We start from the raw sequence: 13,827 nt of genomic DNA on the forward strand, positions 1-13,827 counted from the left end.
GACCATACGAGGTCTTCTCTTCGGCAGGCTATATACGTCTTTGATCGTGGTATTCACACAACCTCCCCGGGCAATAGGATAGTAACCGCCAACGTTTATCTCGGCTTCGACTATATACAGGACTCGAGGAACCAAGACTAAAGCATGGTACCTAGCGTACAGTCACTGGATGCATCGCTTTATTTCTTAACTCAGCGCAAGTTGATAGGATATCTTATTCCATTTTCCCCTTTCCCTCCATCTTTCATTTCCGACCAGCCCAAAAGAGGATCTCATTGCACAATCGGCTACTCGTCCCGGGTACCGTACTTGGTGATGAAAGTGTTGACGTGCTGGATGTAAAGAGCCTGAGACTTCTGGGGACTGTAGTGGTTGACCTTCTCCCACTCGCCGTAGAGCTGCTTCTTCTGCAGAGACCAATAAGAACCCAACATTAGCCAAGGCGTCACTCCGCGTCGGGGAAAGCTCCACCTCCAAACTGAAAAGCGAAAAGCAAAGACAACGAGAGAACAGCAAACGATGACCGCTATCGAGGGACTGCATCACCTACCACCATATCGAACATGCCAGGCTTGGGCACAACCTCTGAGCGGCCAACCTTGTAGTGCACATAGAGATCCTTCTTCTCGAACGGACCGGGCGCAGTCTGCAGCATCATGACGAGCTTGGCGGCGAACTCGAAACCGGCCTTCAGTGCGGCGCTCTGAGCCTCGTCGGAAATCTTCTCGGTCTCGCCCATGGCGATCGCGGCCTGGAAGGCGGCCTCCAGCGCGGCGATGTCGATGCCGGCGGCGGCGTTTTGCACGTCGGCGGTGAACTTCTCCTTGCCCTGGGCGGCCTTGAGGGCGGTGATGAACTCGGAGATGTCGGACATGGTAGCGGGTGGTTCTAAGGGTTCGATTATGAGAGTTCAAGAGGTCTGAAGTGAGGTGGGATTTGTTTGTTGAGGATTTGGAGATGACGGTTGAGGAGGGGCTCGGATGGTGGGGTTGCTGACCAACTCGCCAGTTGCGTGGGCGCCGAGGTTGGAGTATATCAACCGTCATCTGTACAGACTCCGAGCAGGCTTATAGTAGATTCATTCTTTTTAGACTCTTGAAAGGTGTATAGCACAGTCAACTCTACTTGCGAACCAAGTCTTAACAAGCCAAAGGAAACCAGCGGCCAAAGTCTATCCCGACGCCAGCCGATGCAAATCGCAGATGCCAACGCTTGTGAAAAGCACTCGCTATGCATCTCAATAGACAGAACATGAGAATATACGGGGAAGGAAACAGATGGGCTGGGGCTACCAGTCCACAGCCCATCCGTTCTTCGTGAGAAATTCCTCACAAGCGGCTTTCAGCGCGTAGTTGGGCCGCAGGTCATTGACAGTCGTGGGAACACGAGTAAGCGGGTCAACACCCGATTGTTCGACGTACTTGACAATGCCAATGCGATCAAAGCTGTTGCCCGAAGGCGTGACGACAGGGTCATGCATGATCTCGAAGGTAATGCCGTCGATCAGATAATCCGGCACGGTCTAGATATTCCGTCAGCGCAAAAAGTCCAATACGAAATCAAAGAAGAAAAAGCAAGGCTCACCCGTTCTTCCACTTCCCCCTTCGTCGCAACCCGAAACGCCTCCCTCACATCTTGGATCTTCTTCTCAGAATCCTCTCGGAGCGCCTTCTGATCCTCGCCAAACGCAATCTGCCCAATCTCCCCACGATCCAACTGCGCCTGCATCTCCGTGACAGTGCGCTCGAGATCGGCCTCAATCAGAGTCTCGACACTTCGGAGGGTATCGTTCATCTCACGCAAACGCGACGTCTCCCGCACCGCCCATAGCTGCTGCTTTGCGCGCAGCACCGTCCGCGACAGATTCTCCGTCTGCACATTTTTGGCTGTCAGGCTGAGTTTATAGGCGTCGACGGCCACGTCGTAGGCTTCCTGTGGCCGTTGGAGACCCAGCAAGGCCTGTGCGAGGTAGTAGGAGCTCTTGAGACCGGTGATTTCCTTCAGTCCGTAGATGTCAATTGCGGCGCGGGCATCATGTTCGACTTCGGCCCATTTCTCAAGTCGGATGCGGGTGAGGGCGCGATTTGTGAAGAAGGTAGGGTCCCGCGGGTCTTTAAGGATGCTGTTGGCCAGAGGAGATCGCTGTTAGCATATATTTTTGTATTTCTCTTTCCGCTTTCCTTCTGTTTTATTTTCATCAGGGGAAGGGTGGTTCGCGCAGTGTCATCGGCTCAGCGGAGTGGAGTGTTTTCTCAAGGGCTACTGATCTTACGCTTGGGAGTACAAGTCTTCGGCACCGGTGAAGTCGCCAGACTTGAAGAGCTCGTTGCCCTTGGCCTTCAGTGCCTGTGCCATTGTGCAACCGGGTATAGGTCAAGGACCAGAATGTGGTTGTGAATAAGTGTTGGAGTCGCTGATCAATCGGTTCCCCCCAGTGGGGCGGCCCACCATGCAGGAGAGAATCGGAGAAGATCAGGAGGGGCGTTTAGTGGAGATGCATACAAAGTAAATATAAAATGTGACCGATGGTGATGTGAGAAATTGCCAGGGACCTGCAGTGATCAATCCCTGTGCACTTGTTGCTGGGCAAATGCTATGTGTCGTGAAAGAATCACGGTTGCCCATTATGGAAGACGATCGATCGCGGCAGAAGCGCTGATGACTCAGCGTGGCGCGGGTCTCTACATGAATGAATGAATCCATGGTGGAGTACAATACGAACAATCTGAGTCAAGACAGATCATCGCTAAGGCAAGAAGACCGAATTCATCACTGCAGGGCTTGCATTCTGATATGTACAGGGACCAGTCAATGGAGTTCCTCTAAAATATCCAACTCCCTAATTCCCAACCTAAACAGCAGCTCTCAACATTCGGTTCGTGGTATCATGATGCGCTTGGTATAAAGTGACAAGAAATGGCAAATGGCTCCATCAGGGGCTGCGCAGACAGCTGGACCGATGGTAATGGTTGGAGGATGGAGCAGAGAAGTGTATAGTATGGTGACCAAAGGTTCACCGGAACAAAGAACCCGTTCTTCGGTCTGAGAACAGACAACCAGCCCTGCTCATTTAAGCAGTCTGAGCAAACTGGGTCTCGTAGTCGCAGATGGCCTGGACCTTGGCGGCGGAGGCACTCTTGGGGTCGAAGCGGTAGTTGAGCCAGTCGCTGGCAAGCTTCTTAGCCAGCTCAACACCAATCACTCGCTGGCCCATACAGAGGACCTGGGCGTCGTTGCTCAGGATGGAGCGCTCGACGGAGAAAGGGTCGTGGGCAGTGACGGCGCGAATGCCGGGCACCTTGTTGGCGGCGATGGCAACACCCAGGCCTGTGCCGCAGATGAAGAGACCGCGGTCTGCCTTGCCATCCTTGATGAGCTTGGCACCCTCAACGGCCGGGTGAGGGTAGGCGGTCTTGTCGGAGGCGGAGTTGACGCCGACGTCGGTGATGGACTCAACCAGAGGGTTCTTCTCCAGGACAGTCTTGATGGCGTCCTTGTAAGGGACACCGGCCTCGTCGCAGGCCATGACGATACGGAGGGGCTTGGGGTCAGACATCGTGATGGTAGAATAGAGGAATAAGCTGCAGAAGCTTATAAGATCGAGAAAGTTGAGGTAAGAAGATAATGGATGGAAGAGAGTGAGGGAATAATCGCTTGTGTTCCAAGTCATGCGCAGCGCGCCCTCCCGCCCTCTTTATACCTCAATCCTCTCTCTTCCCCTTCTCTCCTCTCCTTCCTCACTCGCCGACGCAGGCCATACCCTGGGGTGTGGAGCACGGGCTGATGGAACTCCCAACCAAGCCAGCAATCCAATCACTCCAATCCAATGCAATCCCGGCACAGACGCTGCGGGCGAGCAACATCTCCACCCGTCCCACGAGAAGTCAGATTGCTCAACCCTGATATTATGTTACGCCGCGTACCATCGTTGGCGGAGAATGCTTGGGCCTTGGGCCGGCGAAAGCCCCGCCATCGCGTCATGGCACGCCGATTGGCGCCCCGTGAATGGCTGCTGGCCGGTTCGACTCGCTCGACGCCGGATTCAGGTTTAGGGCCGTCTGGGCCCGTACGGTTGCCGTACACTGGCTATACGAGGTATTACCCGGGAATCGTCGATCGCGGTCTATGGCACGCTAGCGGTTGTCCGGAGTATATACGCTCGTGTCTGGGGAGAGGACTCTCATTTCGAGGATACACGCACCGCCATCGATGTCATCAGCGTACGCTGTCCTAACGCTCTCAAAGGGTGGCTAGTGCACAGGCACCAGCTTTATTTCTTCATTTACATGGATGCATCCCGCCGGGTCCAGGGCCAAGGTCAATTGGCTGTGATCTGTGCGACGCCGTGGGCTGATCCGCGAGGCACACTAACTCCGTTAATGCAAAGGCGACGCCCGTGCGAAGGAGAAACCCGCGACGCCGAGCAACGGTACGGCGAACGACGGGCATAAACGCGAATGAGGGGCGTCTGGGAAAGGGCGCTTGGGCTTGGAGAGTTTCGGAATGCAACGAGGCCCGGGAAATGAGCGATTTGTCGCTATCGAAGCCGAACCAGAAACAAAAATCCTGGCAGCCTCGAGAATGTGTGCTGATGATTGGCACCCCGGCATAACAACGTCAAGATAGCAGACGCGCTCCCAAAAGCGAGCCCCAAGGGGTTGCGCAACATCCACTTTTTTTCTCACTCTCGGAAGCCAGCCTATTCGCATAGATACGCACCGGGCTCCAGTCTGTCCCGACTACGATTCGATTGATAGTGTTAGTTACAACCATCGCCCATCGGCTCCATGTTGTCATTGCCCCACCGCCGACTCCACCGCGACCAGTGTCGTTGGCTCGCCAGCAAGCGCTGACAAGCGTGGTGGCTAGACCGAACCTACTCCAGATTCTGGACGGTTGTGTGGTCCGGGGAAATGAGAACCAAATAGGTGAATGATACAGTGGTAGGAAGGAGAGAGCCGGGCCTTGGGGGAAATGAGAACTGGAGAAGGTTGAGCGATGCACTTGCAAGGTGGTGGTGCTGGTGGTGTGTGACGCGTGAAGAAACGATCATCGGCGATACAGAAAGAGACTGGTCTGAGTCTCATAGAGTTGTTCCGCCACAACAACAGGTTTTGCTTCCCTCGACCGCCTCCTGCTCTTTCCCGGTGCCTGATACCGCAATCCATTCTTGTGCTTCTACCTATCAGCATTAAGGACCTGCAAGCTCTGTTCTTTTTCCCTCGCCCAAAAACATTGAGACGCGCCATCCACACTAGTACTGTCCACTCCGGACCTGCACCCAGTTCCACCCCCAGCCCTTTCCAACGTTGTGACATCATTGCATCGGATCTTCACAGGCCAACTAAAGATTGTCCGTGCTCGATCCGTACGGAGTAAGTACATGTAGGGGAAGCAAAATCCCCTCAAAAGTCTTGGTGCCCTGGTCGGCCGCTAATGCGTGCGCGGGATGGCGCGGACGTCTCCCCCCCAAAACACGAAGCACGAGAAAAAAAAATATCTCAGCCGATTCTCTCCCATCCCCCTCATCCCCTCTCTGTACTCCGGACACTTGTTCATTTTTGTCGGGAGAGCTCGCTCTAACGCGGAAGGCTAGGCCCGAACCTGAATACGTCCCCAATCTCCAGGTAGATTGATACCACCCCCCTCCTTGCAACGCGCCACGCTACACAACTCGCAGCTCTATCAGATCACCCTGCAACCGCAACCATGGCTCCGAATGCGTACCCGGTCCTACCGGAGAAACTTCTCCTCATCTCGCTGAAGATGTACTTCACGCCGCAGCGCACCCTCACCTACCTGCGCGGCCTGCTGGACCCCTCCAACGACATTGTCCGGCCCGCGAATCGCGACAAGCTGCTGCTGGCCCTGATCCCAGACTTCCTGACCATCTGGCCCTGCGCCGAGATCCTGCGGGAGTACGAGAGCCACCTCAACGCAAACATGCTGTCGCCGCCGCCCTTCCTGCTGGGTGCACAGGACTGCATGTGGGAGGAGAACGGCGCATACACGGGTGAAGTGTCGCCGGCCTCGATCAAGGCGCTGGGCTGCTCTATAGTCGAGCTGGGCCATGCGGAGCGCCGCGCGATTTTCGGCGAAACCGATGAGCAGACCGCGCGCAAGGCGGCGGCGACCTGCGCGCAGGGCATGGTGCCTCTCGTCTGTGTCGGCGAGGTCACCGCTCCGGGTCCAGTCGCCTCCGAGGCTGTCGGGCTGGCGGTGGCCGAGTGCGCGGTTCTTATCCGCGCGGTGCTGGGGGCGATCCCGGCCGATGCACCGGTGATCTTTGCCTACGAACCCGTCTGGGCGATCGGGCAGCCCAAGCCGGCGGGCGTGGACCACGTCGCCGCCGTCGTGGAGGGCATCCGGGGAGTCATTGGCCCGCGCAACGCGCGCGTACTATACGGCGGTAGCGCAGGACCCGGTCTCTGGGGCGCTGGCGGACTGGGCAAGGCAGTCGACGGGATGTTCCTCGGTCGGTTTGCGCACGAAATCGCGGGCGTCCGCAAGGTCGTTCGCGAGGTGGAAGAGACGCTCGGCGTCGCCTGAACGTACCACACGCGCCCCGCTAGACCACGACGCGACGCGACGAGTGATGCGCTTTAGACGAGCATTATCGCGATCGATGGCGGTTGGTATCGTGGTTTCGAATCTTACACTATACCGTCATCGTTATACGGCCCAATTTACATAGCAAAAGAAACAACGGTCTCACAGAAAAGATGAGTTCGTTTTCTTGTGGGTCGAGGATCCCCCCGACTGCTTACATTTAGTGCTAGGATAAAACCCCAGGCTCGGGAAGCCTATCTGGGGGATCCCGGCCGAAGGAGCCCGGCGCTCCACCGAAGCTCTGCATGGCAATGGAGTCTTTTATGGAGAACTGGCGCTCCTGCGGGCGGCGCGAGAGCTTTCCAGGCCCATCGAATGCCTATGCCGGCCTATCAATTCCCTTCGACTCCATTACACTCTTCCCTCCCCGGCTTTTCCACCATCGTTCCCCACGTCCCCCAGTCACGCGGACGATCAGAGATTTTGCCTCAGATGACTCTAAAGCTTTTTATAGATCGGCGCCTTCTGGAAGCCTCGTCGCCCTGCCCGGCCCAGCCCTGGCCCACTCCCTCTCGCCTATCGTGCTCCATGCGTCTCCCGCGGGCGCAAGTTGGCGCTCCACTTGACTCCAGCGGTGGCCTTGATGCCCCCCTGATCGAGTAATCCGAGCTTCCGTTCCTTCGGCTTGCTGGCATGCGGTATTGCCGGAGTAGGCAGGAATTATCGATAGTGTTGAGATGCGCGGTGTTCCGTAGGAATCTGCACTACTGGTCTCAGGGCACTGGGCTTATCGCACGAGAAATGCCGCTGTCGGACGAGAGATACTTGCCCTAACATGAAATGAACTGCGCCGAATTGGACACCAACGAATTAGAAACAAGACCAAGTCGACGTCGATGCTAGAATTCCTATCATATGCTATGTACATGTGCGACAAGGAAAAATAAGACAAAAGAGAGAAACAACTCCGTCGAACCCAGGCACTTTTTCTGCGCGGTATCGCACACCGCTTCATTTCTTCTGCAGCGCTTCACGCAGCTCCTGCTTCACTCTCGTCACTGTCCCGATGCCGCCGTATACCACGCCCGTGTACATCATCGCGACCGAGGCTCCGGCTTCGATAGCCGCGCGCGCCTGCTGCCCGTTGGTGATGCCACCGGAGGCAAAAATCACCTTACGCGGCTGCTGGGCAGGCATGGGCGCCGGAGCCTGTTCGGCCTGAGAAGCCGACAGCGGCTGATCCGATGTAGTCTCGGGGCCCTGGTCAAGCAGGGCGCGGTAGCGACCGACCAACGCGACGGAGCGGTCAAAGAGCTGTGGACCGGAGTAGCCGCCGGTCTCCTTTAGGGTCGCCTGCTCCTTGGGCGGGAGCACAAAGCCCGCGGGCAGAGGCTCGGGGCGGCGGTTGGTGGTGTTGCCGACGATGACGCCGTCGACGCCGGAGTTCCAGACTGCCTCGCAGATGCCGGAGATCTGCTCGGTCGAGTCCTCGTCCGGGCTGACCTTGACCATGACAAAGGGCTTAGTCGTGCGCTGGACGTTCTTGGCAGCGCCCACGACTGCGGTCAGGATCGCGGTCAGTGGTGCCGCGGCCTGCAGGTCGCGCAGGCCGGGGGTATTCGGGCTCGACACGTTCACGACCAGGATGTCCGCATACGGTGCCACGCGGTCCACGCAGTAGACGTAGTCCCGCTTGATCGCCTCGATGTCACCGTCCGGCGTGAGCTTGTTCTTGGCCACTTGCACTGCGAGGAGCTTTCCGGGCACTAGACTGCCGGGCGGCACATTGGCCTCACCGTTGAGGACGCGCTGCGCGGACTCGTCGTGGTCGCCGAGACCGGCGGCGTAGGCGAAGTCCCGCACGCGCTGCTTCAACACGGCGGCCATGTGGTCGGCACCCTTGGAGTTGAGGCCGTAGCGGTTGATCATCGCGTGCTGCGAGGGCAGACGGAACACTCGTGGCTTGGGGTTTCCATCTTGCGGCAGCGGAGTGGTGCCTCCAACCTCGACGATGGCGGGTCCAATATCGAACAGGACATCTGGGATATCGGCGTGTTTGTCCAGACCGGCGGAGATACCGATGGGGTTGGAGAGCTTGTACCCGAAGACCTGGGGATGCAATGCAGCGCATTAGCATTGGACGGAACAGTCGCTGTAGTAGACCACCAACGCAATCATACCTCGGTAGCCAGAGCTCCATCGCGGTCCGGATCACCTCGCTCGCGCGGGTGCAGACCAAACCGGTAGAGCAACTTCAGGTTGTTCACTCCCATATGATGCGCCTCCTCGGCATCGGGCCAGACCAGTCGGAGCAGTGGCACAACGCCATACCGATGAAAGCTAGCCCGAGTATCGGTGCCGTAGACATAACCCACCAACAGCGCCACCGCCAGCGAAGTGCCATACAGGACCTTCCTAGAGCCACGACCTGCCCGTCTGGGAACTTCCTTGGGAACCGCCTTCGTAGTCTCGGCTGCCGCTGCCGCTGCAGCAGGAGCCGAGTCTGAGGCGTATCGCGCAGCACCGGGGCAATGATCGGCGCGCTTCGGCAACAGCGCCGACGGCCGCTGAGACCAGCGGGATGCGGGGAGCGAGCGAGCCCGCAGGCAGGCCCTCCAGGCGATTGTTGCAGACCGAGATGTCATTGGGGTCTGTGGAGGGGGTTTGCGCTTAATTGGCTTTCCTCGGCGAAAGAGCGCCGGATTGAACCTGGGGCATGTCGGTTAGTACCTTGGGTTCGTGGGCTCCTAGTGTGGTTGGGCATAGGTCGAGCTCCAGCCCTTACCGGCTGCAACCTTGCACTTGCTAGGGCCTGCAGAATAAGATAGATGTTAAAAGGAGAACGACTTACTGCAATTGCTCGACCGGACGCTCTGCAGCTCCCTGGCGATCAAGTTGTCGCAGGGCGAAATCGGGATCTTTTGCAATGCGGGCGGTGAGGGGGAGCGAAGGCGGTGAAATGCCGACATCGTCACTCTAGAGAAACTATTCCATCATCTCTACATCGTGGAGATTCCTTGCGAATAAAATGCAGATCCACGATCGACGACGCAGAAGCTCGTGCCTGACAGCTCTTCATCAATGTCATTGACCTCGCCATGGCTACACAGGACATCTCGTTCACCAGCTTTGGTCTGGTAGTCCTCGATGAGATCCGATTTCCTAATCGAGAACCATTGACCAACGTCCTCGGTGGTTCTGGAGCTTATGGTCGGTTTCCAGATTCACATCAAAATCATATGATAGCTAGATCTACATTGACACAAGATCTGTAGCAACGCTCGGTGCCAGGTTATTTCTTCCGCCTCCGATGAGCCGCTCTTTAGGCTGGCTGATCCATATCGGAAATGACTTCCCAGAGTCCACTCGGGAGCAACTAGAGAGCTGGGACACGACCTTGGTCATGGAGAAAGAAGCAGATAAATCTTCGACCAGAGGCTTACTTGAGTACAGAGATACTACACTCGGACGTGCGTCAATCCCTCCGTTCCTTGGGGCTATCCCTGGTGCAGTTGCATCCATCTGGCTTGTTATCTATCCCAAAGAATGCCCAGGCTGATCCAAGCCCAGCGAAGGACTTCAAGTACACTACTCCAGTTCTCGCACCCCGTGAAAGTAGCTTAGAAGGTACCGCTCTCCTGAAGTCGAGAGTATACCACTATCTTGCTTCTCCTCAAGACATCACAGCCTGTGTCTCGAACCTGTCTACCCAAAGAAAGAGATCTGATATCTCTGAATACCCTCTGGTAATCTGGGAACCTGCGCCTCTCTCATGCACACCAGAAAATCTTCAAGCATGTCTTGACGCTGCCTCCGTCGTCGACGTTTTTTCTCCCAACCACCTAGAGCTAGTGTCTCTGTTTGCGGAACCTCTATCAACTGCATCGGACAAGAATTCAATTGAGAGATTGGCGTTAACATTTCTGGATCGAGGGATTGGCCCCGACGGAAAAGGCACAGTGATTGTTCGAGCTGGCGAACAAGGCTGTGTCATCGCTACGCGAAATCTTGCACCGACATGGGTTCCTCCTTTCTATGTTCGCGAGATGGGTGAGAGGCAGAACAGAAAAGTGATTGACTCCACTGGCGCAGGAAACGCATTCCTTGGCGCTTATGCTGTTGGGTATCTCAAGACGGGAAACGTGGTTGAGGCAGCTTGCTACGGCTCTGTTGGCGCATCATTCATCCTGGAGCAAGTGGGCGTGCCGGAGAAAACTAACTTAGGAGACGGGGAGCTCTGGAATGGAGTCGATGTGCTCTCTAGACTGCGAGAGTACATGCCAAAATGCCCGCGGAGTTAACGTGAGACCTCGCGCTGATTTGCAGCGAAAGTCCACCCAAAAGAGATACTCAATTCCATAATTCTTCAAACTATGTTTTAATTACCTAGAAAGTGATATTGAAGCATTCGGAGAATATTCGGAACTATATAACTATGAAGAAATGAAAAGAGCGAGCTTTGTTCAATCTGGGGTGAGTCAGCGCTGACAGGTGAATTTCATAATAACCTTGGAAGTTGAAATCTCCCTGCTACTTTCCCACTCACTGATTCTCAAGATACACCATACTGAAACTCTTGAGTCGACATTGAAGCTGGAAACATCGATGGTTCCTTTGCCCATTCTGAGCAGTTGATAATCGAGTGCTCAACCACCAAGAAACAACATGTCGGGCCCAATTTACCTCGGCATCGTCGGTAAGAGAGACTGTCTGCAACTGCTCCGACTCCATAACTAACAGTGTCAGGCGTCGGTGGCGTTGGCAATGCCTTACTCGAGCAACTTGGACAAATTCACAATGCGCCAAAGCTCGTTCTTCTCTCTCGCTCATCGCATACGCTCCTTGTGCCCACACCAGCATACTCGCCCTGCATCCCATTTGTCGACTGGGACACTGCCGCTGCAACGCCATCTATAAACAAAGTGAAGGCTCTGACGCCTGAAGAAATAGCGACATACCTCGCGTCTGCCCCAGGCCGTGCGATCCTAGTGGATAATACTTCCAACCTCGCCCTGGCCCAACAGTATCCGATATTCCTCAAGCAAGGGATCTCAATTGTGACTCCTAATAAAAAGGGCTTTGCCGACGAGCTTTCTCTGTGGGACGATATCTTTGCGTCCGCCGCGCAGGGCAATGCACTGGTATATCACCAGGCTACCGTCGGCGGAAGCTTGCCGGTATTGTCAACGCTGCGAGATCTAATCGCCACTGGCGACGAGATTATCCGCATTGAAGGCGTCCTTTCTGGAACCCTGTCGCTGCTTTTTGATACCTATATGCCGGCAGCAGACACATCCGACACGCAGTGGAGCGCGCTGGTCACGCATGCTTTGGAAATCGGGTTCATGGAGCCGGATCCACGAGACGACTTGAACGGTATGGACTTTGCCCGCAAACTCACGATTCTGGCGCGAGTGGTGGGCCTTCAGGTCGCCAGGCCTGAGTCATTTCCAGTCGAATCGCTCATCCCCGCGGAGCTGGTGTCCCTCCCCTCTTCGAAAGCCGGCATTGCTCGATTTATGGACGAACTGCCAAAGTTTGACGGACGAATGGCGTTGGCCAGAAAGACGGCGCAAGAACAAGGCAAGGTTATACGATATGTCGGTAGTATTGACGTGCCTGGGAAAGCGATTAGGGTTGGCCTGCAGCACCTTGACAAGGGGAACCCCATCGCCAATCTGAATGGAAGCCAGATTGTCAGCATTTACACCAAGCGATACGGCGCGACTCCCCTGGTTCTGAAGGGGGGTGGAGGAGGAGGTGAAGTTACCGCTATGTGCGTCATGGCCGACCTGCTCAAGCTGCTGGAAAGGCTGAGATGAATGTATCGTGTGGATAGACGCCCCGAGCCAAGTGGTCTCTTTTTTCGAAAACAGCTTGCCGTCCATAATATCCACCTTTGTCCATAAGCAGGTAGTTCAACGAGATGGAAGCGACCACCAAGGGCCATTCTCGAATAAAAGGGGCGTGGTTCCATTCTTGTTCCCCGGTGACCTATGGGCCAACTGAATCTTGAGCGGCTCATCATGACATTTCAGTCTTGCATACATAAAGTTTGGGCGCCCATATTCAGAAGTAAGAAAATCCAAGGCAATAACAGACGTTTTTCCTGCTAAATATTTTGCTTGCAAGTTTTCGAGATGTTTCTGGTCACCAGGATGCAGCCATGCGGTTTATGCGGTGAACCCCAAGTGGCTACGAACACTGATATATCTAAGGCAAGTGTTTCTGCCATTGAACAACCCAGAAGTCACTATTGTGGGCTAAGTCCAAATCTAGCTACCACCTTCGAGGTATGAACGGGTATTGACGTTTTACGGCCAGCGCGGAGAATGGACGACGATCGTTCGAGCTAGTAAGTCAAGCCCACGTTGACGAATCACCCTGGAATGCCTCAATAAGCTAGGAAGCAAGACCCAAGAAACGGAGTGCAAGACCCAAACGTACTACGGGCTATCTCAGAGGGCATGTATTCTCGACAAAGCTTGTAACCTCGGTCTTCCAGTTGTTGATTCGGCCGCAGCTAATTTCCTATCCTTCGCAGGTCAATTTATATAAACCTGCGAACGAGATTCTAGAGGACCCCAACCATATCCCAGAGATTCGAAACAGATAACGAAAACTATACAAGACCCCTGAAGAGAACTGCGTGGAAAGAAAGTCTTCGGCCTTCAAGACACATTTCGGAATGTCTGGCAAGCGCAAAACCAGACCAAACACCGATGGACTAATCGAACCGATCAGTGCGAAGGTGCAGATCCCCCCGGAAGTCTGTTTGAGCATTCTGGACCATTTACCCAACCGCAATGACGTACAAGCCTTCATAGAATTGTTCCCGCAGGCGTACTTGCTCGTTCCATCATACTCCTCGAAGTACTGGCGGGGGCGGTGGATCAGAGACTATAACATTGCGGGTATGGAGCTTCCAGATGGCGACGGCTTGAACTGGATGGATTTCTACTTGGACTTCGACCGACTCATGCGGAGGAATTCGGATGGATGGAGAAATCGGGCACGCATCCTGCACGTCTTGCAGCAAACCAAGTCGAACTTCCTTGATCTTCTGGTCAAAGAGCAGTCGCGTTGATTGGGGACTGGACGAGATATCCTCTGGATGGAGGCCTTAACAGCTTTTGCTAGATTATGCGTACCGAAGCTTTTGGATGCACGTGTGGGTCAAGTCGAATATGCGGATAAACTTGGTATTGATGCTCCGTTGATCGAAAGTCAACTAATGGCTAGGCGGAAAAGAAATCTCCCGGTCTGTATAAACAACGC

General features: G+C 55.2%; 9 protein-coding genes across 9 annotated transcripts; 4 read left to right on the forward strand and 5 right to left on the reverse strand.

The window, feature by feature from the left end:
• Window positions 1–287: 287 nt before the first annotated feature.
• On the reverse strand, window positions 288–874 carry N7459_009088 (acyl-CoA-binding domain-containing protein; the record flags this gene model as incomplete). The annotated part of the gene is made up of 2 exons (XM_056948256.1): window positions 288–407; window positions 551–874. The coding sequence occupies 2 exons, from the start codon at window positions 872–874 to the stop codon at window positions 288–290; spliced, it is 444 nt and encodes a 147-aa protein (XP_056795481.1).
• A 414-nt stretch (window positions 875–1,288) lies between these two features.
• On the reverse strand, window positions 1,289–2,355 carry N7459_009089 (putative U-box domain protein; the record flags this gene model as incomplete). The annotated part of the gene is made up of 3 exons (XM_056948257.1): window positions 1,289–1,522; window positions 1,585–2,122; window positions 2,273–2,355. The coding sequence occupies 3 exons, from the start codon at window positions 2,353–2,355 to the stop codon at window positions 1,289–1,291; spliced, it is 855 nt and encodes a 284-aa protein (XP_056795482.1).
• A 715-nt stretch (window positions 2,356–3,070) lies between these two features.
• On the reverse strand, window positions 3,071–3,556 carry N7459_009090 (RpiB/LacA/LacB family sugar-phosphate isomerase; the record flags this gene model as incomplete). Its single annotated transcript, XM_056948258.1, has 1 exon — window positions 3,071–3,556. One exon carries the CDS (start codon window positions 3,554–3,556, stop codon window positions 3,071–3,073), a length of 486 nt encoding a protein of 161 aa, XP_056795483.1.
• Window positions 3,557–5,709: 2,153 nt separating this feature from the next.
• Window positions 5,710–6,549, forward strand: N7459_009091 (triose-phosphate isomerase; the record flags this gene model as incomplete). The annotated part of the gene is made up of 1 exon (XM_056948259.1): window positions 5,710–6,549. The coding sequence occupies one exon, from the start codon at window positions 5,710–5,712 to the stop codon at window positions 6,547–6,549; it is 840 nt and encodes a 279-aa protein (XP_056795484.1).
• A 1,011-nt stretch (window positions 6,550–7,560) lies between these two features.
• On the reverse strand, window positions 7,561–9,194 carry N7459_009092 (dihydroorotate dehydrogenase 2; the record flags this gene model as incomplete). The annotated part of the gene is made up of 2 exons (XM_056948260.1): window positions 7,561–8,658; window positions 8,730–9,194. The coding sequence occupies 2 exons, from the start codon at window positions 9,192–9,194 to the stop codon at window positions 7,561–7,563; spliced, it is 1,563 nt and encodes a 520-aa protein (XP_056795485.1).
• A 102-nt stretch (window positions 9,195–9,296) lies between these two features.
• Window positions 9,297–9,518, reverse strand: N7459_009093 (uncharacterized protein; the record flags this gene model as incomplete). Its single annotated transcript, XM_056948261.1, has 2 exons — window positions 9,297–9,361; window positions 9,401–9,518. 2 exons carry the CDS (start codon window positions 9,516–9,518, stop codon window positions 9,297–9,299), a joined length of 183 nt encoding a protein of 60 aa, XP_056795486.1.
• A 102-nt stretch (window positions 9,519–9,620) lies between these two features.
• On the forward strand, window positions 9,621–10,850 carry N7459_009094 (uncharacterized protein; the record flags this gene model as incomplete). The annotated part of the gene is made up of 2 exons (XM_056948262.1): window positions 9,621–9,759; window positions 10,003–10,850. Coding segments are annotated over 2 exons (987 nt in total), but the record flags the coding sequence as incomplete, so codon positions are not given.
• A 364-nt stretch (window positions 10,851–11,214) lies between these two features.
• Window positions 11,215–12,371, forward strand: N7459_009095 (Homoserine dehydrogenase; the record flags this gene model as incomplete). The annotated part of the gene is made up of 2 exons (XM_056948263.1): window positions 11,215–11,245; window positions 11,296–12,371. The coding sequence occupies 2 exons, from the start codon at window positions 11,215–11,217 to the stop codon at window positions 12,369–12,371; spliced, it is 1,107 nt and encodes a 368-aa protein (XP_056795488.1).
• An 866-nt stretch (window positions 12,372–13,237) lies between these two features.
• N7459_009096 (uncharacterized protein) lies at window positions 13,238–13,636 on the forward strand (the record flags this gene model as incomplete). The annotated part of the gene is made up of 1 exon (XM_056948264.1): window positions 13,238–13,636. The coding sequence occupies one exon, from the start codon at window positions 13,238–13,240 to the stop codon at window positions 13,634–13,636; it is 399 nt and encodes a 132-aa protein (XP_056795489.1).
• Between the last annotated feature and the right edge of the window lie 191 nt (window positions 13,637–13,827).

The sequence above is a fragment of the Penicillium hispanicum genome (assembly GCF_028827665.1).
Source record: "Penicillium hispanicum strain IBT 35686 chromosome Unknown utg000008l_segment0_segment0, whole genome shotgun sequence".
NCBI lineage: Eukaryota > Fungi > Ascomycota > Eurotiomycetes > Eurotiales > Aspergillaceae > Penicillium > Penicillium hispanicum.